General features: G+C 41.2%; 2 protein-coding genes across 2 annotated transcripts in view; one reads left to right on the top strand and one right to left on the bottom strand.

Moving 5' to 3' along the window:
- ANGPT2 (angiopoietin 2) overlaps positions 1-14,776 on the top strand; it is a 54,675-nt gene extending 39,899 nt beyond the window's left edge. The window contains exons 6-9 of the mRNA XM_019652698.1: positions 3,072-3,173; positions 3,831-3,997; positions 7,837-7,967; positions 10,709-14,776. Coding sequence (XP_019508243.1) covers positions 3,072-3,173; positions 3,831-3,997; positions 7,837-7,967; positions 10,709-10,869 — 561 coding nt within the window. The 3' untranslated portion in view covers positions 10,870-14,776. The remainder of the gene's footprint in view (positions 1-3,071; positions 3,174-3,830; positions 3,998-7,836; positions 7,968-10,708) is intronic.
- The window catches only part of MCPH1 (microcephalin 1), a 222,558-nt gene that overhangs the window by 109,708 nt on the left and 89,397 nt on the right, over positions 1-23,453 (bottom strand). The window contains 1 exon segment of the mRNA XM_019652697.1: positions 13,726-13,803. Coding sequence (XP_019508242.1) covers positions 13,726-13,803 — 78 coding nt within the window.

Below are 23,453 nucleotides of genomic sequence, written 5' to 3'. Positions count from 1 at the left end.
TAAAAATTACTCACGCACGCAGCAGGGAACAACAATCTTTCAAACGTCAGTTTTCTCATCTCTAAATAAATGGTCCAGATGAAGTCACCTCTAGATTGCTTTCCAGACTTCAGACGCCATCTTCACAGTCTGATCTTGGGAGAGGAAGTCAGATAGACTTGGGTTTAAATTCTGGCTTTGCCAATTTCAAGTCATTTAACCGGTCTGTGCCCTCAGTTTCCTAATCTGCAACGTGACACGCCGTAATGCCCCCCAGTCTTAAAGAGCAGATTCGACGTGACAACGGAGGGGCACCATCCAGGACAGGACTTGGTACTTACCATCCATTTGATAAACAGTTGTTATTGTGACTGCCCCCAAGATTGGCAGACCACTTCTCTGCATGGCAGGGTACCCTGGTTTCATCTAATTCAAGAGAAGAACGTCCACTAGATCTTTGGGAGATCTTTTCCAAAAGGGCCTAAACATATCGACTTTCCTTTTGAAAACTTTATTAGGTTTTTGTACAAGATAGACACTGAAAAGATGCCATTTATGGGAAGTGCTGGTGTATGTTTCTGCTAGTGAGAGACATAAGAGTTTCCCTCTCTAATTTCACGGGATACCGGTCCCCTGATGTTTATCTTTGTGTTTCATCGGGCACTCACCCTGGCCTCAGAGCTGAAGCAAAACCATTAAAAATCGAGCATTACTTGCTAAGACACATCAAGCCTTAGAGCAAGACGCCAGGCCCCTGAACCATGCAATGGTGCGCTGACCACACGCCTACCTGCCCTCCGGGCGGCTGGCATTGGAGCACTGAGGTCGTGGGCATTTTCTAAGGGCCTCTGCTGTTCCAGCCCTGATATGAGCGTCATCATTTCCACTCACTGCCTTCTGGCTATGTGGCTAACTCTATCTGAACACTCTCTTTCTCTGCAAGTTTCATGACCCAATTAACCATAATACTGCGGTTTTCATAAACGCTGTTCTTTAAAAAAAAAAAAATCTGGACAAAGTGATATTAAGAAAATGTTGCAATCATCATCTCATTGTCCCTAATGGAGTTGGAGAATGGTATGGCTCCGATCATTCGCACACGAGCGGGGACCCTCAGCCATTGCAGAGTGTTGACTCCGATTTCTATAACGAGATGAACTCTGACTTAAACAGCAGTAACTTCATAACGGTGACTTTGATGTCACAGAATCCCTTATTCTTCGATAAGCTCAATAGGAACCTTACCGGTCCCCCCCCACCAGATGCCATTATAGGATGCAGGGGAGTTGCACTTTTTTTGCACAAACACAGCTTCTCAAACCAAGGTAGCTTCCTCAGCTAGTTTACTAAATGGATGTTTTTAGAAGACATATTGATGGACATGAGCAGTACTGACCATTCTGTGGACCACAGGCAAATGAGAGTATTCTTCGTGAACCGATTCCAACTTGGAGCTGTGTGGAGGGACTTTTGGCCAATTAACAAAAGGGCCAAGTTTCTGTTTCTGGCAGCTGAGTGTAGTGGGAAAACATTACGGAGTTAGGGATCAAACAGAGTTTATTCAAATCCTATATTCCACTCAATAGCTGAACGACGACGGATCAAAGGAACCTAACTTTACTCAGACTCTTCTCCTTTAAAATGTAGAATGATAGCTGCTGTGGGTTGATACTGTGTGCCTAGCGCAGGGCTGCGGACAGAGTGGTGCGTGACAATACGATAACTAATGATAATGGTAGTATCACTACAGGGTGATGAGGGGTTACCTTAAGCAGATCAATTTTATATGTGATTAACTTAAAATGGGGAAAGCATCTTATTCTTAATAAATGTAATTTTCTTTAACGGAACATGTTCCCAAACATGAGGATTATCGGGCCGGGGAGACGGGGGAGGTGGAGAGGAATGTGCTGGAGAACAGGGCTGGTTCTGACAGCGGTTTTCTATCCCCTTGACAATGAGACAGCAGGCGAGTGGATTAGAAGGGGACAGCAGGTCTAGGTGCCCGCTCGGTTCTCTCTTAGCCCTTATTCTTTAGGATTTTAACTCACAAATGCAGAGTAGTTCACCTCTGGTCTTACTCTGCCAAAATGTTCTGCGTTATTCCCGAAAGGACCATGGAAAAGAACAAAGGAAGAATATTTCTAATTGATTTTGACCCTTAACGTTCACAGTTACCACCTTGCATGCTGTAGGGAAGTTCATCTTCAAGTTCTGGAGAGCGTTTTCGTTCTACTCTAATCTCATTATTTAAAACTATTTATGTAATCTTATTTTCAGGGGTTTTTAATTTCATAATAAAACTCCAGCTGAGCTGAAATTGAGCATACATGCTCTTAGCCCAAGAAAGAATTCTGTGTTCGGAACAAAGTTTAAACCCACCGAGCCAGCTTGAAAGCAGAAATAAAGAGCTGGGGAGAGAAACACCAGGGGCAGTGAGTGAGCAAAGGGTGAAGAAGCCAGAAGCCTGACCGTGGGGCAGAGCTGAGGTCGCACCCGGCAGGCAGGGCCTGGGTCCCTGGTCCTGTGGGAGGAGCGGAGAAACCTGCCCTGTACCCCACAGGCGGGAAGCCTCACTGCCCCACGGCACACTACAAGCGGAGTCCTGGAAACCCTACAAGGCACGAGGACCCCTTTTCCATCCCTCCCCGCAGAGTGGGTAGGGACTGGCCACTATCAGAAAGGTTTTCAGGGCTGTGACCACGAGTCGATGGACTTGTACAGGTTGGAGGTGAGAGGTGTGGGGCCAAGCTGCCAAGATGTCCCCTTCACACTGACTCTCTAAGGGACCGCGATTTTTGGGTCAGCTACTGGGGTGGGTCTTAAGCCTAGAGCAGACGATGACAAGAAAATCATATTTTCATCAACACACCGTCTTATATTCCTGTTTATTTTTCATCATCATTTTAAATTCATGGTTTTCAATTAATTTAAAACCATCTGTTTCTTGGAAAGACCACAGAGATTTACCCCAAAGAACCCTATGAGCGCACGTCTTATTATAGGTCTGTGTGCATCTCGCGTGTCCTATTTAGGGGAAAATCGAAGTCACTGATGTCCCCATGCAGTAACTGTGCCTTTCCCGTTGGCAGGCTTACTGTGACATGGAAACCGCTGGAGGTGGGTGGACCGTTATTCAGCGACGTGGAGATGGCAGTGTCGATTTTCAGAGGACTTGGAAAGAATATAAAGTGGTATGAATATTCACTAAACCATCTGAAAATAATTTTCTTTGTGAAAAGTAACTTTCAAGATCTGCAGAATCTTCTCCAGATCCAAATCCAAAACTAGCCAATGATTTAGCACAACTTTTTTTCTTTTAACCAGAGGGTTCTTTTAAACTGGCGTTTCAGTCTCCCCGTTAAAGAATGGTCCTGCCAGTGTAACATCACCTGTGTATCAAAACTAAGGCATGCGAGCACCAGGCTTATTTTCAAGGTCAGGTTCAGCACTTGTGGGTAAGCCAGCTGTTTATCAGGGCTTTACATTCCTACAACCTTCGCTGTGTTTGCAATAACAGTGATAACGAGTGATGATAAGGGGTTACCTTAAGCAGATGGATTTTATATGTCTGATTAATTTAAGATGGGGTTTCCAATTGTTTCTGTTGGTGGCTTCCCAAGTTGTTCTAATTATCCTAACACTCACTTTCTCCCAGTGACAGCTTAGTTTCTTAAAACTGACCTTTTAAAGATCTGCTTTCTTATACGGAAGACCCCAAAGTTGCACAGTACAGGAAGGAATTTCTGCCAGATATCTGATAGCTGCTCCATACCAAATGGATGGACTGCTGATTCCAAAAGCATGGAGAGAGATAAACGCGGTGACTGAATTTACCACTTGGATTACAGGGTTTTGGGAACCCTTCAGGCGAACACTGGCTGGGAAATGAGTTTGTTTCGCAAGTGACCAATCAGAAGCGCTACATGCTTAAAATACGCCTTACGGACTGGGAAGGGGATGAGGCCCACTCGCTGTATGAACACTTCTACTTGTCAGGTGAAGAGCTCAAATACAGGTAAGGAAATGTTACGGGACTGGAAAAAGGCCAAAGGGCTTTCTGAGTGATTGTGCCAGACAGTGAGAACCCCATGGTACTAACCAGGATCTAGTTACTCTTAGATGACCTTAAATAGGAAAACTTCTTGTGTCTTAGACTTTCTTGCTGCCTGTATTGAGGTAAGTTCTTCTAGTTTTGAAATGCTAAGTCAGGTTTTAACAATCCGAGGGACACTTCATGAGGACAGTATTTTGTCTGTTCGCTTTGCTCTGTATCCTCAAAGCCTAGATGAACCCTGCCCAGCAGATAACGGGCACTCAGCCACTCTCTGTAGATGATATGAATGTGGTGTCCCTATGACAAAAATGTTGGGACAGCATCCTAACGGGTGTGTGCCTCTGACTATATCGTTCTCCTCCTAAAGGTTTTAGAAGTTAAACCTATCCTTTTGCACTTTAAACATATCCAATCATCAGGTTCCCTCACAAAGTCGGGATGAGATACCACGTTTCAAAATGGCAGAATTAGGTGGGACGGTTGGTCAGCCCAGTCCTCTGCTCTCTACTCTACCTAGAACAGCCAGGTGGCAGAGCTCCCTTCATATTCACCTTGTCCACCCACCTGGCAGTGCTAATCATGAAGGTTCCAAGAAGGCCATGGGGAACCTTAACCTGGGATTTACTTTCTAGTTTTAAAAAGCCCTGAGAGCAGAGACAGGGGTCAGCAAAGGGACTGAAAGGCTAGGACGGTGACAATCTATGGTTTAAGGCCCATGCAGAGAAAGCACACACATATATGCTGCAGGATAAAGAGGACCTCAAAGGTGCATGTGCGAAGGGACGAGAGAGAAGGGAGACGGACAGCTGGCACCATAGCAGTTGGTCTGAGAGGGCACAACAGAAAGTTCCAGTCACCAACACAGCCATGCAGGCATCCAAAGGATGAGCACAGACTGGCGGTGTGTGACCAGGGGGCACACGCTATGGAATCCCCACTCTGAGGTCAGAAACAAACAGATGGATTGGAGTAGGAACTGCACAGTAAACAGTCCCATCTAAGTCTCCTTCATGCCCAGCTCAGTAGAAATTCCATGATCTGAATAGTTTGGAACATAAACTCACTTTCAATGTCCCTGAGCTGGCTTCCTAGGGGACGGTCACAATGGACAGCACAGAAAAAAAGGGGCTGAAGTCAGCTTGCCTGGACAATGACCTGAAAACTCTGTAACGTCCGGTATACTCTGCTTCGTAAGCAGTGACTTCGGAAGCACGTTTTGAAAACAGGTCACATCGTCTGATAAGCACTGACTGACTTCTAAAACGTCAGTGAAACAGTCCATACATTCTCATTACAGAAAAAGTGGGGCTCTCTTGGGGAGGCTGCAACTCAGATGAATGAAAACATAGCTAGGTTATTGGGCCTCACTGCAGCTCCGAGTGGACTCCAAAGAGATCAAAACTTCAATGAATTTTTAGACACAAGTGGTTGGTCACTGTTTTACCTCCAAGCTAAATATTTTTTCAACTGGCAACAGTTAGAAATCTATAACAGAGAAATTAAAAAAAAAAAGAAAAAGAAAAGAAACACAAAAATTAAGGATTAGGCTGTTTACATAAGAAGATTTTACAAAATGGGTCATTACCCTTGTATGAATTATAAAAATATTTCAATCTGAGATGGTTCTTAACAGATATTTCCTTTAGAAATGCAATCAATTTTTGGATATGCCATTTTAAAAAGCACACATTCATCTAAACCTCAGTTTAATTTACTTGGCGGTATAAGACAGATATTACATTGAAAAAAATTATTATCCTAATAAAACATGTCAATGGGATAAAAGAACTATTATGTGACTAAAACTTAGAATAACTACAAATGTTCCAGGATGTCAGGTGTATGTAGCAGCTGAGTTGCTTCATTCTAAAGAAATGTGCTCCAAATGTTGGAAAACTGAAAAATACATGCTGTAAGGAACGGGTAAATGCTTCAATAGAATATGACTCTGCTTAAACTAAACACTTTTTGTCCATTAAACCTTAAAAATTGGTTCGTCACTTTTCACAAACATTCTGGCAGTTCTACACAAACACTGAGACTTAATTATTAAATGCTGGCATTGCCTCTGCCTTCACTCCACTGTTCCACTGCTCTTGAAATGCAGCGGATGCCCAGTTCAAGCAATTTCAAGAACGTAGGTATTCTTAATAACCAAACTTTAAAAGAAAGCAACTCTAACCAATGGGCCGTACAATAGAAGGATAAAAAATCACACGACCTTGCCAACAGAGACTAATACAAAAGAGTACTCTCCCTTAGTTTCCTTCCCTTTGGGGAGATGTCATAAGTCCTGTGAGAACTGCAGTTGTTCAGCGGAGACGGGAGAGGCGGAAGGAGGAGAAGCCAAGACAGGCGTTTATCTCCGTGCTGTCTGGGACGACCGAGAGGGCCTGGGAGGAAAGCAGAGCGTTCCCAAACCCCAGCGATGAGCAGAGCTCAGGTGACGCTCTGCAGCGGCCTTCAGGGGCTGCGCCAGGGGCCGGGGGTATTTCTGAAACAGGAGGATGACGCTGACATTCAGAAACTCAGTCAGCGCCTTATGAGGCAGTGCCTAGAGCCGCAACATTAAACACAGTTTTGTGCTTTATGAAACTCCATTTGACATGCTCCCGGCAGCCCTATATTTCACAACCGATTCCTCAATAAACAGTCACCCCTGGGAAGGTGTGCGCCAGGGGGGGACCCCAAGGGAGGAGCGGGGGGCATCCGGGGCCAGCCCCGGCTCTGCCTCTTACAACAGGTGACTTTGGAAGAGTTCCTACGTCTGATCCTCAACCATTTACCTGTAAAAACGGGAACACCTGCCCTCAGGTTGGTCTGGGCACTGAATGCACACGCCCACAAGAGTCAGTCAGTCCCTGAGAACTTTTCCTCTCCTCTCCACCCTCTGTGCCAACACGAATTCTTGGAAATCATATTCTTCCCAAGGTGGTGGTTAGCCAATGTGAGCATCGTTTGGGGGCTGGACGTCCAATCCTCCCTCCAGCGCTGCACGGTTGTGCTCTGTAGGGACCCGGGATGGATGCCCCAGGCTCTCACACTCCATGTACCAACCCAGTAACATGCGCTCGGCGGGGCCACACCCCGTCAGTCACGTGGGACGCTGCTCTCACTGTGCTGGGCGTACACACCTTCTCCTCGCTGGCACAGGGATCCCTGCCGCAAACCAGGCTCGTGACCTCCTAAAAGTGTGAGCTGTTTTCCAGGGTCTAACTTATTAGTACATTTATTCGTTTCTCAGTGCCTAGCAGGCTTATTACAAGGCTGTACAGAAGCAAGGCAAGCAGCCGCCAGGCTCTCTTGTCTCCTAGGCTCTGTAGCTTTCTGCTCCAAAGTCCATCACAGCTCCTGCTGCCTGCTGGCCCCCCCCCACCCCCACCGTGCAGAATAGTGATGCTTGACGCTGTCCAGCCATCTCCAGACTCTCATTTCTATCTGAATGAAGCCTGCGGACCTGGAGAGGGGACCCTCTCGCGCTTCCTTCTCCTCTTGTGTTTATCTGAGAGCAGCAGGGAAATAAATTAAAGGGCCCCGAAGCCTCTGCTGATGCTTGTTCAAGTGATACGCGCAGAAGGTTTCACGAAAACATTCCCCTTTGCCTAAGGATTTGATGATAAGTTGGTTCCTGTTTATACCAGGGCAAAAATATTTTGTCCAGAGTATGCATTAGTGCATTAACCAGCACAGAACGCCTTTCGGAAGAATGGAATTCTTCAGTGTAAAAAATTTTCCACTCCGGTAAATTGACAGCCCGAGCCAATTAACGTTCTTTTTCCCCCAACCCCCCATGTTTACAGGATTCACCTCAAAGGACTTACGGGGACAGCCGGCAAAATAAGCAGCATAAGCCAACCAGGAAATGATTTTAGCACAAAGGACTCAGACAACGACAAATGCATTTGCAAATGCTCTCAAATGCTCACAGGAGGTGGGATGACTTTCTCTCTTCCTATTTGTACTGGCAAGGACGCATCTGATAGAGTGAAAGGCTGGCTGCTAGGACTGTCACCTGTGGTGGGGACAATGTCCAAAGTTCATAAATAGACATGCTCCCTTGATACAGGAAGGTTTGTTTTTCACTCTTTCAGGCTGCTGAGTGTTAAGCTAGAATGTGATGGGGAACTGGCACTGTCAGCAGGTGGCCGTGTCTCTCCTGGACCCACCCTTGCAAGGGGGGATGAGTGGGGGGCAGAGCATGTGACATTCAGCAAGCTCTCTTAAATTTGTGCTTGCTGAGTATCAGACTTCAGATGGCCTTATTTCATTTTGCTTTATTAAGGAGGTTAAATATTCAAAAGGTCAACTAAAACGGTGATATAGATTCATTACCATAGAAATGTTTCCAATTGATAATTTATGTTCAAACAAGGAATTTTCATTTTAAAAGACTTCATTAATATATAGTAAATATGTATAAACACAAAGAAAATACTCAACTAACCTGTTTTTTTAGTGCACAAATTAAAATAGCTTATTGTCCACTTTAAAGTAGAGCTTTATTTTCAGGTTCTTGTTTTCTATCTTTCATGTCAGACTGCTTTAAAAAAAAAAAGAAAAGAAAAACATACACATGAGCCAACGACTGTTAAAACTCACTTAAAATGGCTAGATTTCTATTCAGAAACATTTAAGAGTTCAATGAGAGAAGCCAGCTTCGGATTTCTAAAAGTGTGAAAATTGAATAACTGGAACCAGTTAATAGTAACCGAGTCACGAAAACAGTCTGACAAATGCTGTTAAAACACTGGAAGATGTAAAGCAGGGACGACCTCTGCCCAAGTGCAGTGTGACGGCACAGGGCAAACTGGCAGGCTTACTCTGCAGAGACCATCATTGGATTACCAAACACTCACTCATCACTCACCCAGGGAAACCCACCTGAAAGAGCTAATATTTTGTAAACATAAGGTCCTGTGTAAACAAGTAAAAGATCCAAGCTTATCATGTGTTTGTACTTCAGTTAAGAACTGCTTACAGTCAAAAGGATTTATGAAAATAATTTGAAATGCAGAAGCTTTCATGTCTTTAAATTAATATTCGTCACAAAAATCAATCCTATGGTTCTCTAGGTAGTATATTTACATATAAAATTGTGTTTGCAATACAGGTCTTCTCTATTAGCCATAATTATCTCATAATTATGTCAGCGAAAGAAAGCTATTACACTGATGTGCAAACGCTGCCTGCAGTCCTCTTCCTACCACAATAATTGTTTTCAAAGCCAAAGAAAAGGTGTGGGGTGTGGGGACCAAACACCCAATTCCTTTTTCCCTTCTGCCACTCCTGCGCTGAACGCAGCTGTCTGCTCAAGAGAGTAGACGTGCATTAATAACCAAAGACACGATATATTTATGTACTCAAATCAAGATTTAGGGCTGAGAGTGGAAGTGGAAACGAGACTTGGTAAAGAAACGTAGCCCGAGAGAGAAAACAGGGCGGTTCTGACTACAGGGTCAGCTCCCAACCCAAGGGCTGGACCACGGAGAAACCAGCTCATGATCAGCCAGACAGTTGCATGGACAGGGAATTCTAGAGTTAAGTCAGAAAACAGGCTCCCAAATGGACCAAATTATAAATCTGTAATACTCCTGAATATTTTGAAGGATTTCAAATAAAACACAAATGTCCTATCAAATTCAACTCAAGTCATGGAGCTGTTACCGTCAGGAAAGAGTTAGGCACATGGACGATGTAACTGATGATCACAGTCCGATGGGTAAGTAACATAACGTAACATAACATAAATATAGCATCAGAATATTTTTTAAAGAAATAAAACGTTCAGAGACAACTAAAGCCGTTCTCCCAACACTTGCCGCTGAGCTAACTACTGAATTGAGGTACATTTACCTTATTTATTTATCTTACTATATGTGAGACATCAATAATAATTCTGTTATTGTTTTCTGTGTTTTAAACTTTTATATAAATGGCATTATGCTGCCATTAAAACAACACAGTGTTTTAAGATGTATTCAGATCCACGCATGCAGACGGAGGCCGTTCCCTCCCCCGCAAACCCATGGCCTCTGGCACGCTCCTGTCTCCGGGTGAGGGCGGTGCAGCCCCCAGCCCAGCCATTCAGGGTGGCTGTGGACCCCCGGGACCTCGCTGTGCCACACGCCCGCCTCTGCCCCTGGCTTCACCTCAGTGAGTGCACCACGCTAGCTTTCATTTGCTTTCTGTCTCTGGAGCTTAAAGATTCCCTTTCACCTAGCCTCACTGGGTACTTCACATTTGGGGTTATATTTTAAACAAAAAGAATTTCTTTGGTAGGGAGAGGGAAGGCTGAATCAGTCCTGCCCGCTACGTTGCTGGCCCAAGGACAGCCACCCACCAAGTCCTTCCATTTTCACACATCCACACTTCGCATCCCCACGCGCTTGCCAAGTCAGGATTGTGGAGGATGGCCTGGTCACTGCGAGGGCTGACTGGCCTTCCCACGCAGCACAAGAGAGAAGCAAGAGAAAGCTCGTGAAAACAGCCGCCACGATGGAACCGTGGTTCAACCAGCGTGCGGGTGACAGCCATGCTCCACGCCCCACGCCAAGTGTCTGCCTACTTAAAATGCATGGAATGTGACTTGGGGATTAGCTGAGAGCTTCCAACTCAGGGCTAGACAGTCAGGGGCACCTACTTCCTAATTCCTGCTGTGTTTTACTTTCACAGGCTGGTGGTTTGATGCATGCGGTCCTTCCAACTTGAACGGAATGTACTACCCACAGAGGCAGAACACAAACAAGTTCAACGGCATTAAGTGGTACTACTGGAAAGGGTCGGGCTACTCGCTCAAAGCCACGGCCATGATGATCCGACCGGCGGATTTCTAAATGCCGGCACTCCCCCCCACCCCCCAGGGACGGTGGACCGTACTGTTTCCAAAGACGTACTCCCAGAGCTCTAGCAGACACAGCTGCACTCTGTCTCCCCTGCCACCGCAGACAGACACATGCTCTACGGGGCCCCAAATTAGAGCCCTGTGCACTTCACCACTGACACCTGCAGCCCTCGAGGAACCAAAGCACAACCCAGAATCTTCACCTTGTGACCTGGTAGAACATCTGTGCGAAGATGAATTTATGCTTGCAAATGAGACTGACGATGTACAGACTCTGTTGTCACAGCCAAGAATGTTATGTGCGAGTTCATCAGTAAATAACTGGAAAACAGAACACTTAGGCTATAGAGTAGAGATAATCTTGGAAGTGCATTCTTCTAAGCACTGTTTATGGACTGTGTAAATATCTATATGTCCTCAACTCAGCGTCACTATCTTAATTAAAAGGAAGGAACCGTTCTCTAAGCCATGCAACTATATCACATATTCAGGGATTTTCTGAGAAGCGGTTGTTAGCAGTTTCATATTTGGAGAAGGAAAAACATAGTTAATGCATTTTTGCTCCTCCTCTTAGATGCTTTAAAAATTCATTTTGAAAACAGCATATTTACATATGTGTTGCCAGCTTGTTTTAAGTTAATACTCAAATATAGATTTCAAGTTTATATGGTGAAAACTTCCAGGATGCATTTTTTTAGTTTATGTCAAGATTGTACTATTTTTTTTTCCTATCTGGTTGTTAAATATGAAGGTATTTTTAGTAATTAAATATAACTTATTAGGTGAGATGATTACATTTAACTTTTATAATATTTGCAGTTTTGTAATCTGATTCCAGAATAACCGATTATGCCTCATGACAAGGAAAATTCTGATTTTTAACGAGGAAGAAAAGTATACATTTCTTTGTATACATTATACAAAGAGACTTCACTATCTTTTACTTACTATTCTAATACAGAGGTGTTTTTTTTCTTCTAGTAAGATATATTCTAGAGAAGTAGGCTGCAATTAGTAGCTGAGAAAACCCTTTAAGTTAATGCATGTACTACGCTCTACTTCTCAGGCTACAATCACCCCTGAAGTTATTTAAGGAAAAAAATCATTTGCATCAGCAAGATTTTTAAAAATGTCTACCAGAAAACTTTTTTAAAAAGTGTTTTCAAGTCCAAAAACAAAATCTGATATTTATAGTATATTCATATGGGTACAGAAAATTTTGAGAGCATGGATTTAAGCTCAAGACTGCAAAACCTTAAATTCCTAGAGTTTTAACCCTGAAGTTTCCATAGTGCAGTTAACAGTGATGAGCATGTGCAGAAGGCTTTATAATGTAGAAGTGGTTTCTCATATGTTTGCTTTCGCGTCAGGTGCTAGGAAGCTTAGAGCCAAATTTACAACTAGCTTTTACTTGATGTCTGTCTTCACCTTATACCGTTCTACCACAATTTTTTCCTTTATTCCATTTTTCTTATTTATTTTACCCCTACATGCCCACCCTACCCTCATCACAACTCAGTTTTGGAACGCGGAACATTGCTGTGTGTTTTGAGTCTGTTTATGGACTTGGGCAGAGTCAGAAGCTCCGCTTTCCCCACCATGATGTACTTTCTCAACAAGCATATTAACTGAGTGAACAAACTCCTCGTTTTATTACATTTAAGAATGATTTATAAATTCAACAGAGGTCTCAGCTTTGCATCAGGTTAAAAAAAATCTGATAATGAGAAAACATCACTGTTTGAAGGGAAACAATAAATTTCTATGACATCTGAAAGACCACATGGCAGATAACTGAGATGGGGAAATGATGATACAGGAAAAATTGCCAACAATATAATTTATATCACTTGCCCATGCAGGCAGGTTAAATGAACTTCAAAGATAAACCACACTATATTATTTAGGTTACATACGCTCTCTTTAGACAGAGGATGGGGGCATTTGTGTTTTTATTTTACGCTTCAGTTCCTTACACGGTATTTCAAACAAAGAGTCTTGCTGAGAGGAATTTTTTCTCTCCTTAAGAAAACATTTATAAAGTTGACAGGAAATCAAAACAGTAATCTTAAAAATGAAAACAAGTCAACCCAACAACCGAGAGAACTACAATGATAAAAGGCAGAGTTCAGAATTCAACTTGTTGTCATTTGATAGTCACATGGCATTTTCAAACAACCAAAAATCCATGAAGACTGGTCGCAGATAAAAATCACCATTTATCTTTCAGGTATTAATCTTTTGAAAGAATAAACCATCACAAACCAGTTAACATTTCTGGAAATGAAAGCCAGCTTCTGCACAATCCTGCTTCTAAGTAAACCTGAAATTATCTACTAAATTATTACTCAATCATCAAAAAAAATTAGAACCTGGAACGTTTCCATTAGCATTTCAAGTACTTAAAAGTCAGTTAAGTTGAAACTGAGTTTAGGAAAACATCAAAACATAAAGACCACATCATAATGCTAGCAAGCCACAATTTTTATACCTATCAGTTCTATCTCTATTGAGGGTAACAGCATTATCTTCTAAAGCTGTAGGCAAGATATTACCTTCTCAAAAATCTAGTCTCTTTTCATTTTTGTTTTTCGCAGTCCTGAGGGCTTCTGTAATGAAATATTTTGGGGACTGTATGCCCCAAAACTTTTTGCAGAATGTTCTCACATTCTCACATTTTTTCCTCACAAATAAATAGATAAAAAGTGTCCAGTTCTGTGAATATGTCTTTTTAGCTATGGGCATAATTGCACTTGATTTAATAAAAACGTGAGTCTAAATCTATGCTAACGGTAATTTCCTGAGAATACAAATTGTATTTACTGTCATAAAATAACGTCTGACTTACAGGAGCTGCAGGGAAGGAGTCAGAAAGTTCAAACGGTTCCTCGGAAATCCAGTGACCCATTTCCAAAGACCACAGTACCTGCAAGTGACACAAAACACAGAGCAATTTTAATGGGTTTATTAGGCTCTTAGTGGACAATAAACCACTTTGAAGATAGGCAAAAACAAAACAAAATGAACAAAAGCCCAGCAGCGACTACACACTCCATAGACCTGAAACAGCTGGGTCTTGAATACCAAAGTGCTGTCAGAATCTTCAGGCGGCTTAAATGTTATGAATATTAATAACCACTTAGCAATTACTAAACATCATCCAATTTCTAAACATATGAAATCATACATATTTTGTTAAGTTCCAAGTTTCTAGTTTAAGGAGTCATTATAGACAATCCTCAGTAAATATTCTAGAATCTTATTACTTAAAAAAATAAGTTAGGAGAAGATAGACAATAAGCCTAAATTTGAAAAGCAACACTTATGGTGTGTGAGTTGGTTTCTAACATTAGCTAATATTTTCAGAAGTTTTCCAAACACATTTGAAAATCCCTCCCAGACTTCTGAAGAGTAAAAGGTCTTATACATAAGCTTTTGTCAATCTTATCCTCATGTTATTTTTGAACTTACACATTTTTAAATTATCAAGACAATGTTTTCATTTTAATTCAACAATGTTTGAAATTCTGCAGTCATCTCTGCTCTATGACCAAACTCCCTAAAAATCTGTTTCCATGCACCAGTAGAATTCTACAATTAAAATATTCCAACTGAATTACATGACTCACATTTATCCCTTATCTGCAATTTCATTTCTTACATTCAGTGAATCCATTCTTTTTTTCTAGAGCTGCTACATAAAACTCATGTTCTTTTTTGCTGAATGAGTGGAAATGAGGCCTAACTCTTCCTTTTTCGTAGTTCCTAAGGTTCAGAACCACCTACGGGAAACCAGTCTTAAATATCTCCCTTTTTATGTATTAAAGCTAGTGCTTAGCTAACACGAGATGGCAATTTTTTGTTTTGAAGAAAAAGTGAGTGTGATAATGGAATAAAGAACAGGATGTAGAGTCTGAATGCTACTTCCTGGTGCTGGCCTGGACCCTGATTTAAACAGACACATCTATTTATTCAACAACTATTTCTTTCTGCTCACTATATGTTCATCAGCAAACACCTTACTGAGCGTGACCACCAATAAGGTCCCACACGGGGTCCTGGAAACAAACCCAAACCCAGGGGGAGACATAAAGGCAAACAACAAACAGTGGTTCTTCAGGAGAGTGCTGTGAGAATCTGCAGGACGAAGCCCACGGACTCAGTCCAGGAGGATGAAGGCGGGTCCACAGATGAGGCCTAAGGGGTAAGGAAGAGCTCATCAGGGAGGGGGAGAGGGAGGGGGAGAGGGGGAAGGGGAGAGGGTACTCCAGCAGAGAGAGAGGACCACATGCCAAGACAGGACTAAAGTAGGAAGTAGGTTCTTTTTTTCTTTTTTCTTTTTTTGGCTAGAGAAGAGGGTGCTGTGGAAGACATTGTAAGGTACCACAAGGACCCGGTCTCTATCCCCGTGTGCTCAGGGGCATTAGCACGTGGCAAAAGAACTGCTGGGCAGGAGAATCAGAAGATCAGCCAGAAAAGGCGGGAAAAAGAGCTCCCGGGGTGCTGGGCCCAAGATGAGATAACAGGATTGGAGTCCAGTGTGGGAAAATCTGTCTCCATCAGAGAGGGAGTAACAAGCTGTGCTCTCAGGGACCCTGTTCGAACTCCAACTAGATCTGTGTGTACACAAGCATTTTGTCATTTAATCTCTGTTGTCCTGAGTTTTATGACCTAACATCATAAAAACAAAACAAAAATACTTATATTAATAACTTCAGTGGAAGAGGGCATTAGAAAACTGGTAACTCTACACTAAAATCATGTTTCTCCCTGGTTCTTTACAGGTGGTTCAGAAATTTAAATAACTGTGTTTACCTTGCTTTATCAGTAAAGCTATGTTATCCTTTACAGAGACACATGAGCAACATGTGTGGTTCCCTACAAATCATATGCTTCGCCCAGGAAATAAAATGTAAGAAGTTTGAAAATCAGGTTCCTTTTAGACATGAGGCAATGCAGAAAAATAGTACAGTGAGAAACACAGTGTACCAGTGAGACAGTCCAGGGAACCAGGCTAAATTATGCAAGTGGCATTTGAGTACAGATAGAAACCCCATCAAAATGCCAACTGCATTTAAACAACCTCTTAGAGGAAATTTATGTTTTTCGAATCTGTCCTCTTCTAAATGTTATGAAAATAAAACCGTAAGGCATCTACAGAACTTTGGTGAACTAATAAATTTCATTTAAGTAGGTATACCAGGAATAAATATTGTTAAAGAGATAGCAGAGAACACTGATTTGTTCATGAGGAAATCAAATTAGAAATATATTACAGAAAAAAATTATAAACTTTTTGCTGTAGTACTTTCATTAGGGAAACTTATCTTTGCCTTACTCGAATGTTCAAAATAGGGAAAATACAGTTTGCAAGATAACAGTTAAGGCTGTAAGTGACCTTAAAAATAAAAAGTTAACCCGACGTATTTCCTATAACGTATGTGGATAGAACAAAAGTAATGAAGAAGCTAAACAAAGTGAGGAATGGGCTTGAATGAATACAGAGGATCCAATCCCATAAGAGCCCTTACAATGAGGCCAAGTGAGTTCAGCATCTACTGCAAATGAATCTAGTTTTGCCACTTTAAAACTGTCATTCATAAACATGAACCTTGATCTGTTTAAGTAGGAACCATTTTCTTGCCTTATCATTAGATTAACAGCTACTGATGAGACAACCTTCCATAATGCAGGACTGAATATGCAGTTAGGTCCAGACCAGGCACAACACACACGGTCTACTTGTTTTGTGTACATCTAATCATTCCACTTGGACAGCGTGAGGCAGCGCAGCTATGATGAAACCAAGCCAGAAAATGGCACTGTTGTCAAACGCAAGAACAGCATCCTATACAGCAGCGGTTCTCAAGCTTCCTAATGCCACAACCCCTTAATACAGTTTCTCATGTGGTGGTGACCCCCAACCATAACATTATTTTCGTTGCTACTATATAACTGTAATTTTGCTACTGTTATGTAAATATCTTTTTGTTTTCCGATGGTCTTAGGCGACCCCTGTGAAACGGTCGTTCGACCCCCAAAGGTTGAGAACCGCTGCTCTACAGGGAAGAAAATGAACTCAACTATGGCTAGATAGCAAAACAGCATCTTCACCAGGTGCCGATACGCAACTAAAATAATAGAATTAAAAACAATGAGAAAAGAGTCCGTAGTAGATGAAATATGCTATTTTGGAAGTTGCAAAGCAGATGAATAAATGGTAACTGACTCAGAAGGGCAAAGAAAGCTGGGATGTAAGTACCTACACAAGGAAGTTAACAGAAGTATCCAATTACCTCCTCAGATTTCCAGAAAGACAGAGAAATGGGTGGCACCAGATGCGTCTGAAGATGGGGTACAGATCAGGTTAGAAAGGAGGAACGTCCTCCCCGCCAGCCCACTCTCCTCTAAAACAAGGCCAAGTATAATCAGATGGGCGTTTCTGGGAGCGATGGTGAGGAGTACAGAGAAAACTTCTCCAGCACAGCCCTCACCCCGACACCAGGACAGACCCTGGGGCAGGAAACGGGCGTTCTTTTCTGGGGGCAATGATCAACCCAGGAAAAGAAAGACATGCAAATATTACTGACACTTGGACCTCCTTCAGTCAAACACCACCATCCACATTATGTACACACCACTCAGGCAAAAAACATCTCAATCAGCTTTTCAATCAGTGCCTTATTATTACACGTGACTTTACACCCATTGGGTAAGTCTCTAGAATGAAAACATAGGCCAAACCAAACACAAAGGGCATTCCTGGGGTCACATTGATGGGAAGTCCCAGGATAACAGCTGCTCGATAGACCTGGAGAGAACCAGTCAGTTCATACGTGGTGTCGCCAAGAAAAATACATGGGATTGGAAGAGTATCTGGTGTGTAGACAGATTTGAGAGAAGAATTATAATGCTTTTAGAAATGTTTGCAGTGAGTTAGTGATAGATGCATAGAAACTAAGTGATCGATTAATTGTCAATGATTAGCTCAGGAAAAAAAACACAAAAATTACCAGAAAGGAAATAGAATCACAGTACATTACATGGCTCAGCTCAAATAGTATTCACATAATCAACCGTATTTGTGAGTGTATGTGTGACTGTGTGTGTGTGTGTGTGTGTGTGTGTGTGTGTGTGTTCATATGGATACATAAAACTTTAAACAAAAATTAGAACCATACTGGGTAGATGAAGGAGGGAAGGTGTAGGTAGTCGTGGAAGCTATATGGTCCTATTTTAATCTTCCATAGAAAGAAGTCTATAGATAATGTCTAAAAGTAAAAAATTTTTTAAAAAGGGCAGGAAAAGCATTTTATTTAGAAGTATGTAGGTAAAATATTAGAAGGCTATTTTAAGACTGAGGATTGGGGTGGAAAATGACAGGGCAGGCAGAACCACTTTTTATTATAATCCTCATAAAGTATATTGATTTTTCAAACATGTTATTTTGGAAAATTTTAGACTTACAAAAGAGTTGCCCAACTAGTACCAAGAGTTCTCATTTACCCGTCGCCTAGATTCCTGTATTGTGTGAGTCTCCAACTTTGCTCTTCTGTTTCAAAAGTACTTTGCCAACTAGAACCAGTTTGTTGTATCTACAAAAACAATCGTGCTGGGCTTCTAACTGGGACTGAGTTGAATCTACACCTCAAAATAGGGGGAACCAACAGCTTAGAAAACATTGTTTCCCAACTCACAAAAACAGTCTCTCTCTCTCCTTTAATTTAGGTCTTCTTTCTTTCATAAGAGTTTCGTAGTTTTGACCAAACAGATTCTGCAAATATTTTGTCAGGTTTAAACTTAAGTATTTCAGTTTTGGGAGTGCTAATCTAAATGGGATTTTTAAAAAATAGAATTCCAATTGTTCATTGTTAGTACACAGAAGTATAACTGAATTTTGTATATTGACCTTGTATTCGCTAATCTTACTGAACTCAACCTACTAGCTGTGGGAGCTTTTTTGTAGCTCTGCTGCTGTTTTCTACGTAGACAATCATGTTTCCCCTGAATGGACAGTTTTAGTTCTTCCTTTCCCAATCTATACGCGTATATTTTTTTTTCTTGCCTTATTGCACTGGCTAGGACTTCCAATATAATGCAGAAGAGAAGTGAGAGCACTGAAGTTGCCTGAGCTACTGAATTGGGTTGTCGGAAAAGTCACGATGTATTTTTTCTATGTTTTTCATTGCAAAAATGCGTCATGACTTTTCCAACAACCCAGTACTTTGTGAGGCAGATTAATGTGGGTTATAATAGTAACAGGACAGCATAATCCCAAAGTGTTCGTGTGTATAAATTAATGTTTCTATGGAAAGCACAGGTTTGTTTTGCTTAATCTTGTTTTGTATCGAAGTAAAACAAAGGTAGACTGTTTTCTAGCACTGCTGCTGGCTGGTGGTCATGGGGCTTTCATTAGCTGCTTCAACTTCCTAGCCCCCAAAGAATAATGAGAAAATTCTGAGTAATCAAAATACTGTAGCTAAGCACCAGTAAATGCCACTTTCCAACCCAGAACCAATCAAATTTTTTCACCTTCATTTCTTAATATTTTCTTAAATGCCTAAGGAGTTTTCTTCAGATAAAAAAATTGAATTTCCTCAAAGTATTTACAAAAGCAAAATCACTAAACAAGGTATCCTTAATTTTTGACTTCTCAAAACATTTTTTTAAGTGAGGGAAAACAATACAGAATTATTTCAATATGTAAGTGATGAGAGAAGATTGTTATGAAAGAAACAGCGGCCTGTAAGAGGGGTTTAGGCTGCACTGGAAAAAATTAATCACCCATTTGATGATGACACACTGCTGGTATGAAAACTATCACTGCACTATGAAGCTGACTTAACTCACTGCAGAGCATTACTGAGCGTGTTGAAAACATTTATTAACGCTCAGTTTCTTATTGTAATTGTAATATTGAGTTTATTCCAAGTTTCTAAAGAGCCAGCTGAATCAGTCATTGTTTTTGGACCTGTCTCCAAACCATACCACCTACCATATATAACTGTTAAATTCAACAGCAATTGTGGTACTAAGAATACTTCTGAGAACGTAGCAGGATGAAAAAAAAAAAGGGCTTTCTTTGTGGGAAATGTCAACAATATTCTTTGCATACAAAAGAATTTATATTGCGCAAACACCAGCTAATTAATTAAAATCAAATCTGCCAGAAACTTGTGCGACCCATGGGAAACTAGTTAATTTCAAATAGTTCAAAAATATGCTTTATTCTCTACTTTAATCACTGGACACTGATTGGGGTCGTCTTCATCGCTCTCTGCCCTACCCGCCGTTTCCTCCACCAACTGTGGGAAGAAACACTTGGTTGTAAGAATTGATGGAGGTATAGAGACATATATTCGACATTTGCAAATCTTTTTTTTCTATAGAATAACAAAAATAGTAATTACTAATTTTTCACTATTTTAACCTAACACCAAAATTATAAAAATCACGTTAAAAATATTTTTCTCATCAGATTTTATAGGTTCTTTCAGTTACGAGGGTAATTGATTTTCTCAAACAACAAAACCTTAAGAGAATTTGCTACTATGTATATTGTTCTGATTTTTTTTTCTAGAGGGAGAATAATATTTGTTTTTCCACAACTAGACCATATAGTGTGCTGGTTAAGAACACAGAACCCAGGCTGCTGGGTCACCCCGATCTCCATCATTTTATAGCTTTGTGACAAGAGGCAAGTTACTTCAAAACATTATATATCATTATCAATTACAAATGTGTACATGCAGTTAATGAAATAGTTGTGGCAATGAAGTTATTTCTAGGTTAAACTTCGGGAGAAAAAAAAATCAGGGCTATCAACGGTATCATTTTTATTAACAAATAAAAGGGTGCTTATGTCCTGAACACTTTGGAGCCTGAATACAGGAGGTCTAGTCTTCCAAAAAGACCAACTTGAACTGGCGACGTTTCAAGGCAATAACAATATTTGTTCCAAAATAAGCCATTCCTCTGTGTTTCCAACACATCTCGGAACATCAAGAGATGCTTTCTGTAATTCCATAAAGTAATTTAAAAATACAAACCTATGCAGTAGATGTAATGCCTACTTCAGGGAGGCAATCTCCCATATATAATTTAATTGAGGTGAAATTCCCCTAATATACAATTAACTATTTTAAAGCGTGCAGCTCAGTGGCATCTAGCACATCACAATGTTGTACGAGCCCCACCTCTTCTTAGTTTCAGAACTTTCTAATCACCGCAGAAACATACCCTGTACCCACCCAGTAATCACTGCTCCACCCCCCCCCCCCCCCCGCAACACCCCCATAACTACTCATCAACTTTCTGTCTCTGTGGCTTTACCTACAGCAGACGTTTCACAGGAAAGGAACCAATATGTGACCTGTGTGTCCGGCGTCTCTCATTGAGCATAATGTTTTCAAGGTTCATTCAAGTGACGATTTGAATGAAGGTGAGTGACAGGTGCCAAACAATGCTTGTTTAATAATAATAGTAATTAATATTTATTGCGTTCTTACTGGGCACTTTATCTAGATAATGAAACTGAGGCTTAGAGACTGGAACGGCCTTACTCATCACACAACCAGTAAGGGGCAAGGTTAGCATTAAAACTCACTCTCTTATCCATTAGCCGTTTTAATCCCTGTAAGGTGGTGTGCAATCATGGAATGAAAACATCAGAGTTTAAGGTAACAGAAGATAAAAATATTCTCTAGGCTCTCTCTGGAAGTAGATGCCAGAAAGAGCATGGGCTATGAATTAAGGAAAAGCTGAATTCAAACTCAAAATTCACCATTTTCAAGTACTGCGACTGTGAGCAAATTACGAAACTTAAGTAATATTCAAGAATTGAAGTGTCAGTTTCCCCCAAGGGTTACTGTACTGACAAGCTGAGAGATCACATGTAAATCTGACAAGATAGCTGCAGCACTAAAAATTTCCTGTGATGAAAACGCCCACCCAGACCCGGCTCGCGGCCTCTGGCACCGCCCTGTTCTGCGGGGTCCTGGACCAGCGGCTTAGCACACCACCTGGGAGCTGGCAGCCAGTGCAGAAGCTCGGGACCCAGACCCGTGGCATCAGAACCTGCATTTTAATAAGATCTCCAGACGGATCACATGTTTTTAAGGCTTAAAACGCACAGCTCCAGCTGCCTTCAAAGAAGTGGCACGGGGAGCAGCCGGCTGGCTCAGGTGGTTAAGAGCACTGTGCTCATAACACCAAGGTTGCGGGTTCGATCCCCACATGTGCCACTGAGCTGCACCCTCCACAGCTGGATTGAAACAACTATTTAACTTGGAGCTGATGGGTGCTGGAAAAAAACACTGTTCCCCAATAAAATTTATATTAAAAAAAAAGTGAAAAAAGAAAGTGGCACGAAACTAAACCCTTAACACAACCTATTTAGCCAAGACAGATAAGCAACAAAGTACTAAAAATAAGTGGTTAAGAACTCTTTGCCCTGTTTAAGAGATGTTAACGGACTGAGACTAAACATCAGATAGCAAGAGGAAAAAGAAGCGGCCTATTGACATACGCTGGAATATTCTAACACAAATGTTTAGCTACATTGTATACAGGCTTTTAAGTTAGATTTACGCTGCCTGGATTGTACCCAATCTTCTCCAGCCTGGAAAAACAAAAATGGATTATTTTTGGATCTGAGAGCTCAGCTGCTCACTACTAGCCAGCCCCTTTTTACAAATCGCGAAGCAAAGACCAGGGTGACCCTGCGTTTCACCAGCGTGCTTAAATGTGAAGTTCCAGCATCTTTATAAATAACACAAGCTCGTATTTTTCTTATCAAAATGAAAACAAAAAAATAAATATAACACATTCCAATATAACTAAAATAAATAGCAGAAACATCACTTTGCTCTGTGAAAACAAAGTAGAAATTATTATTACCATCACAGACAACAATCCAAATATTATGGCTACTAAGAGCAATCACTGTTTTTTTGTTGTTGTTCTTAGAATCCATGAATTTGAGTGACAAACTTTTTTTTCTTAAACGAGTATCGGGTAATCTTATTTTCACGAATTTTAACAAGAAGCACTTCAACTACATGAATACTTTCATAATTGATAATAATGTGCAATATATATATTTTTTGATGTGCAATATTTTTATATGACATCGTTAGCTCACCCGAGGCAAGAGGAAATTCTGAGATGTTTAAAATAAATAACAAGTATGTTTAGTCATCCACGTCCTCATTTATTCATTCAACAAGTAAGTGCTAAGTTCCATGTTCCTCCCTGGGTCCTGGGCCCTGGAAGGAGGCAGACACTGTCTGTGCTCTCAAAGCCTCGTCATCACTAACCAGCCAGCCTCTGCTAAAAAGGTGCTGCTTTAATGTTTGAACATGCTTTGCTTTGTCCTAGCCCCTTGTGCCAAGAAGGGTATGGCTGCCTCTAACTTTTACTACCAAAAATACTGTTTACAATTTAACGATTGAAATAAATGTTGTACTTCAATCAAGTGATCAAGTGTAGTACTCAGAATATTAGAAAATACTTAGAAAAAACACCTGCCTGTAACATTACGTGTTTGTATACTATTCTTTCTTGTTTGGTTGCTAC

Source organism: Hipposideros armiger, unplaced genomic scaffold (assembly GCF_001890085.2).
Source record: "Hipposideros armiger isolate ML-2016 unplaced genomic scaffold, ASM189008v1 scaffold_185, whole genome shotgun sequence".
Taxonomy (NCBI): Eukaryota; Metazoa; Chordata; class Mammalia; order Chiroptera; family Hipposideridae; genus Hipposideros; species Hipposideros armiger.
This window is presented reverse-complemented; position numbering and strand designations above follow the sequence as displayed.